We start from the raw sequence: 7,500 nt of genomic DNA on the forward strand, positions 1-7,500 counted from the left end.
AAGTCCTTCTCAGAGAATGCTACTGTTTCTGTTTATCTTATAAGAGATTTTCTTGTAATTTTAATGTTCGACGAAGGATTAAAGAGCTTTGATCTTTTTTCCTAATTGTATATTCAAAGTATAATTCATTAATTTTAAATTTCTTTATTACGTATGAAAAACTGTACTTGTAAATTTTGGTTAAACTAATATTGTGCAGACGACAACTGAAGCGCAGGCAACCACATGTTCCGTTAGGTTTGGAAAACAGCAAGCCTGTTTAGAAGCAATTCCAATCGTTCTTATTTATTTACTTAAGTATTTAAAGGTTAAAAAAAAAAAAAACTTTATTTTACAGTCTGAAAGACATTTCACCACTTCGCATGAAACGTTGTAGCAATACGGTTCTCAAATCCATTTCGAACGTTGCCAAACCGTTTCATGACACCTTTCGAAAGGTTGGCAATCCTGCGGAGGTGTCGAAGAGAGAACCTTGTTCACGCATCCTTGCGGTAATTCTGAAATCGACGATTTGTGAGTTTTGCCAGGCGTTTCGGAGGTCTTGTTAACTAGTGAGCATTTTTATATCCCCACAACTACTTATAAACCCAAGTTGATGTGAATATTTGATTTAAATAAACTCCGTTGTACTTATAATCACAATTTGATATAAATATTTGATTTAAATACTTTCCAAGGAACTTCTTAAAAAGCTAATTTATTATAAGTATTTTATATTATATAAAGTTCGAGTACTTATAAACCCAAATTCATGTAAATATTTGACTTACATAAACTCCGTTGTACTTATAAGCCCAAATTAATGTAAATATTTGGTTTATATAAACTCCGAGGTACTTTTAACCCCAATTTAATGTAAAATATTTTATTTATTTAAACCTCCCGAAGTACTTGAAGAACCCAATTTAATATAAATATTTGATTTATGAAAATCCCGAGATACTTAAAACCCCAAATTAATATAAATCTTTGATTTATATAATCCCCGAGGTACTTGAAAACCCAAATTGATGTAAATATTTGATTTATATAAACCCCGAGGTACTTATGAACCCAAATTAACGTCTATAAACTTCGAGGTACTTATAAACCCAAATTAATGTAAATATTTGATTTATATAAACTTTGAGGTACTTTTAAACCCAAATTAATGTAAATATTTGATTTATATAAACTTTGAGGTACTTATAAACCCAAATTAATGTAAATATTTGATTTAAATAAACCCTGAGTTACTTAGAAAAACAATTTAATTTAAATATTTGGTTTATGTAAACCCCGAGGTACTTAAGGGGGGAGGGGGAGGTCACCCCTTTGGTGCCAAGTCTGAAAGAGCATTTACATTCTAAAGAAATTGGCAATAGGTCACAATAATGCTTGTATAGTAAACAAGGGAAACGGATATATTATATATTTAATTAAATAATAAGTATTAGTTGACCTTTTAGTAACTTCTATGATGGAAAAAATAATTATATAATTAATATAATAAACATTTAAAAAACCTCACCCTTATCAATGCATGCCAATACGTCCCTGATTTATTCAATGTTTGAGTGATTAAATATCAAGTATAACTTAACCTTTAATAACTTGAGTGATAAAAAAAGCAGCATAACTAAAAATACCACGCCAATATCAATGCATGCCACTGCGTCCCTTGCTCTGTACAATCCCCCGTGTGTAGAAAAAAATGGTCCATAAAATCACCGAGGAAGGTCATTCCCACACAGATTAAATATCATCATTTGCCCATGCATCAGTGCCACCAACCACGCATGCGACAACAACCGGACCGGAAATGGTTGTCATTATTAGCAGAAGTTGAACTGTTCATGTGGGCCGTGAGTTTCACATCCGATAGTGGGACGATTGTGGCAGATAGTATCCCGTGAGTTGTTGTCCTTCTAATGTGGAACTCGATGGAAGAAGAAGAAGAAGAAGAAGAAGAAAAAGAAGAAGGAGGAGGAGGAGGAGGAGGAGGAGATGAGCCGAGAGATGATTCTGAAGCTTCAGGAGAGAAGAAGATGCTGTTGGAGGAAGAGTTGATTGATGAGGATCTTGATTGAAATGAGGCTTTATTGTGGGGCTTCAGGGGAGAACAGGAGGATGATGGAGGAAAAAACAGCTGTATTATATATATATATATATATATATATATATATATATATATATATACATATATATATATATGTATATATATATATGTATATATATATATATTATATATATATATATATATATATATATATATATATATATTACCGGCTAGGCTACAATCCCAGTTGGAATAGCAGGGTGCTGTAAGCTCAAGGGTTCCAACAGGGAAAATAGCGGCTATATATATATATATATATATATATTATATATATATATATATATATATATATATATATATATATATATATATATATACATATATATATATATATATATATATGTATATATTACTGTATATGTATATTTATACATATATAATATAATAAAATCTATATATATATATATATATATATATATCTGAATAACAGTGGCTATATATTTATAGTAGTTTATGGGTTTTATAGTATATCCTCTTATGAGGGACGTCCTAACATACGGACCTTCGAGAGGAGGAGGTAGAGTTTGAATAAGAATGTGCCACCAGGTGTATTCAGTCCAAGTTTTCGTTCCAGCTGGTTGTCATGCAAGAGAAAGAAGGAGACATTGACCCCTCACCATGCACCATGAGAGCCACATAAGATAGGGGCGTTAAGCGCCCATCATCTCCCCTTCATTCAATTCTTATTGTAGTGTAATGGAACGATGCGCATGCGCCAGTAATCGAATCGTGCAGAGGAGGCATTTCCGCGCATGCGCTCTGAAATGGCTGTCCTTCGTTCGTGTTCTCCCCCCGTTCGGTTTCGTGTGAAAGCTGTTGAAGGTAGTCAGGTAGGTGGACAGGTAGGCTGAGGCTAGGTAGTAGGTTGCACGAGGGTCTGAGACCTAGATAGAAGTCCCAATCAGCTCAGGGGACCCTCATCATGCTCAGATAGACGGTGAGTCCAGAAAATGAATCAATAACTTCAACATGCTCTGAAGGCCAGTGAAATAAGAAATGCTCTGTCCTCTTGGAAATTATAGATTCTCTTGCGCATGCGCTGAAGAACCAGCTAACAACCTGGAGAGGTGGCTTTGGCTTTTATCATAATTAATAGATTGGTCATTGTTTTTTTTTTTTTTCAAAGAGCGACATGCAGGTCCATGGAAAGTCATTGAAAGAGGGAGTTCTCATGCAATAGTTGAAGGCCAATTGCCTTTCAGAGTCCTCTGGCACAGGCCCTCTCTCATGCGTCTCAGTGTCCTTTTGCTTTTTCCCCCGAAGGAAGCCCCCTGCAGAAGAGGCAAGGAGAGTATCCTACGTCCACTTAGTCAGGGTCCAATCCAGGATACCAATGATCCTCCATGCGTGAAAACTTACCGGGGATTTGCAAGGGCTTCGATAAGGCACCGTCTTCGGGTTCCTCAGTCAGGATCTGGCCCGGAGGACCTACGTCCTCCGACAGCGTCTCATTGCCATCCTTCGAGGAGGACAAGGACTTTTCCAGGTCTCCGTCAGTAGTTGAGTTCCCATCATCCACCACCTGGTTAAGGGCGGGCACTGGTGTCGCGGAAAACGCACGTTGCAAGGGCGTGTGTTGCCCTCCGGCGCCCCCGGCTCTGGCCGCTCCTTCGACCACCTGTCTGTTGATACCGTAGGGCTCGCCTGTGCCCTCGGCAGATGGGAGGATTCCTGGAGGAGATAATCGCATTTCATAAGGGCAGTGTTTCCTCCTGTAGGAATATCGTCAGTCAAGGCTACACAATCGAATGTCTATTATTCCGTCGGTCCAAAGGGCATGCAGAGGATTATATTATTCAATTTATATCCTTTTGTGTCCTATAGGAAGGAATCCTCTAGGGTTTAATCAAGGATTTAGGATGATTTCAAGACAGACAAGCAAGGAGTCGAGGTATCACTCAACTATTCCAATGAAGAAGAAATAGTGTAGTCCAATAAGGCAACTTAAACAATCCTTATAAAAGGATTTGAAAAAGGTAGAGAGGTTATTTTGTTAATATGGTAGGCCTATCTCTCTCTCTCTCTCTCTCTCTCTCTCTCTCTCTCTCTCCTCTCTCTCTCTCTCTCTCTCTCTCCGCAATATACATTCTCCCCCTCTTTCAAAATAGTCCCTGACATAACCTTCAATCCATCAAATTGACTTTTCTCTTTTTACCCTTGAAATGTCCCCAATAATTACCTAAAGTTTAGCCCCCCTCTAACTTGAGAGGTACTTATGCTTCCCTCCCCTTCCCCCGAGACCTCCCCTATAGCGACAATATATATATATATATATATATATATATATATATATATATATTATACTGTATATATATATATATATATATATATATATATATATACATATGTGTGTATATATACATATATATATATATATATATTATATATATATATATATATATACATATATATATATGTATTGTATAAGAAGGGGAAGGAAAAAAAGACGATGGATTGACGAACTAAGAAAGTTTGCGGGTCTGGACTGGCACCGAAAGACCATAAACGACGCAAGTGGGACATGTCTGAGGCCTTTGTTCTGCAGTGGACTAGTAATGGCTAATGATGGTTGCATATATATATATATATATATATATATATAATATATATATATTTATATATATATATTTATTTATTATTATTATTATTATTATTATTACTACAAGCTAAGCTACAGCCCTAGTTGGAAAAGCAAGATGCTATAAGCCCAAGGGCTCCAACAGCGGAAAATAGCCCAGTAAGGAAAGGAAATAAGGAAACAAATAACGATCTGAGAAATAATGAACAATTAAGATTAGATATGTTAATATATATATATATATATATATATATATGTATATATATATATATATATATATATATATATATATATATATATATATCCTTGCCGAGGGACTACCTCTCAGTACCTCACTCCCTCCCAATGTCTCCCTCCCAGCCTGACGATGCTACTCCAATCAAGGCTGTAACATGGCTTTACATGGGAGGCGTTTGATATCCGTTCAGCCTTACGCCAATGTCACCAATTTATTTATTATACATCATATATTTTTCAGGCTTGGATGAAGGCGTGAATGGCGTAGGTACGCCTGACTATTTGCGTAATGTCAATATGCGTTGGAGGACGACTGATGCGATCTAACCCTATATTTTTTAAAGAGGATTTCTTCCTCTTTTAGGATTTAATATGAGTAACAACGCTTTGAAGGTATTTTCAATAAGGTTTGAATTACATATTCGAGTTTTACATGTTGTATTATTCAACTCGACAGTCCTTGACCTTTAATTCTGCGACGTCATACTGCATGATTTACTGTTTTTTTTTATATATATATATCGTGAGAGTTCATAACCTTGTGATTTGTGACGCCTTTTCTATATACATCATTATTGTACCGTAAAATTTGATAATTCATGGTTATGACAAGTTAATGGAAGGGTTATTTTCATAGTTATATATATGTTTTATATATTATCATCATCTCCTCCTACGCCTATTGACGCAAAGGGCCGCGGTTAGATTTCGCCAGTCGTCTCTATCTTGAGCTCTTAATTCAATACCTCTCCATTCATCCTCTCCTTCGTGCTTCATAGTCCTCAGCCATGTAAGTCTGTGGTCTTCCAACTCTTCTAGTGCCTTGTGGAGCCAGGTGAATGTTTGGTGAACTAATCTCTCTTGGGGAGTGCGAAGAGCATGCCAAAACCATCTCCATCTACCCCTCATCATGATCTCTTCCACATGTGGCACTCGAGTAATCTCTCTTATAGTTTCATTTCTAATCCTGTCTTGCCATTTAACTCCCAATATTCTTCAGAGGGCTTTGTTCTTAAATCTATTGGAGATTGTTTCATTGTCATACCATGACTCATGTCCATACAGTAACATCGATCTCACTAAACTGATATATAGTCTGATTTTTATATGTAATTTCAGGCGATTTGATTTCCAAATTTTGCTTAACCTAGCCATTGTCTGATTTACTTTTTTTTCAATCTTTCACCAAACTCTAATTCTAAAGACCCTGTATTGGAGATCATAGTTCCTGAATACTTGAATGATTCTACCTCATTAATCTTTTCTCTTCAATGATATTTCCTCTTCCATTGCATACTCCGTTCTCATCATCTCTGTCTTTCTTATATTTATCTTCAGCTCAACCTCGTGGGATATTTCATGCATTCTGGTAAGCAAGCATTGCAAATCCTGTGGTGTTCTGCTAACAAGGACAGCATCATCAGCATATTCTAGGTCTGCTAAATTCCTATCACCAATCCAGTCCAATCCTTCTCCACCATCTCCGACTGTTCTACGCATTACAAAATCCATGAGGAGGATAAACAACATAGGTGACAACACATTCCCTTGGAGTATTCCGCTGTTCACTGGAAATTAATTTAATAAGACTCCATTGCCATTATTTTTGCACTTGTGCTCATGAACAGATTTAATCAAATTTACATATTTAAGAGGAATTCCATAATAACGCTGGACTCTACACAAAATTGGCCGGTGCACACTATCAAAGGGTTTTTCATTGTCCAGAAATGCCATCAAAGGGGGATTTTTATATTCTACACATTGCTGAACAAGATGTCTCAAAATGAGAATCTGGTCAATGCAAACTTCTACCTTTTCTAAATCCTGCTTGTTCATCTCGCAGCTTTTCGTCAATCTTTCTCTCCAGTCTCTTTAGAATAAGCATACTTTATATTTTCATAACATATGACGTAAGTGTTATGTCTCTGTAATTATTGCAGTCAGTCAGGTCTCCATTTTTTTGGTATTTTCACCAACACTCTTAACTCCCATTCATCAGGTTTTGCCTCTTCATGCCACATTTTACAAAATAATCTCTAGGAGTCACTTCATTTTCTGCCAGTATCATCTCGGCAGTTATTCCATCGTATCCCGGGACTTTCCATCTCTGTAGTTTTTTTGAGGATAGCTTCGACTTCACACACACTGAATTCATTCATGGAGCATCAAGGTCTTCACCAGCTTCAGGTATATCAATCAAATTATTCCCTTTATATCTCCTATTCATAACCTCACTAAAGTGTTTTATCCAACGTTGTCTTTCTTCATCTTCTGTTGCTATAACAGAGTCACCTCTCTTTTTAATGGGTATATGCTGCTTCTTCTTTGCCCCAGTCGAGATTTCATTAATAATCCATGAGCAATTCTTACACCATAGCCAGTTCCCGAATTTATAGCTTTGTTAGCCTCGTCTGCTTTACTATCTAGATATTATCTACAGTCAGACACTTACTCTTTATTGTATAGGAGAGAGAGAGAGAGAGAGAGAGAGGAGAGAGAGAGGAGAGAGAGAGAGAGAGAGAGAGAGAGAGAGAGAGAGAGAGAGAGAGCGAGCCATTCTTACAAGAATTTTGGATGTCTCAAA

At 36.5% G+C, this 7,500-nt stretch overlaps 1 protein-coding gene across 1 annotated transcript in view; it reads right to left on the reverse strand.

The window, feature by feature from the left end:
- Positions 1-3,404: 3,404 nt before the first annotated feature.
- Positions 3,405-7,500, reverse strand: part of LOC137652716 (uncharacterized) — a 17,798-nt gene continuing 13,702 nt past the window's right edge. Inside the window, exon 2 of the mRNA XM_068386120.1 lies at positions 3,405-3,769. Within this exon, the coding sequence (XP_068242221.1) occupies positions 3,405-3,769 (365 nt within the window). The remainder of the gene's footprint in view (positions 3,770-7,500) is intronic.

The sequence above is a fragment of the Palaemon carinicauda genome, chromosome 14, assembly GCF_036898095.1.
Source record: "Palaemon carinicauda isolate YSFRI2023 chromosome 14, ASM3689809v2, whole genome shotgun sequence".
NCBI classification, from domain to species: domain Eukaryota; kingdom Metazoa; phylum Arthropoda; class Malacostraca; order Decapoda; family Palaemonidae; genus Palaemon; species Palaemon carinicauda.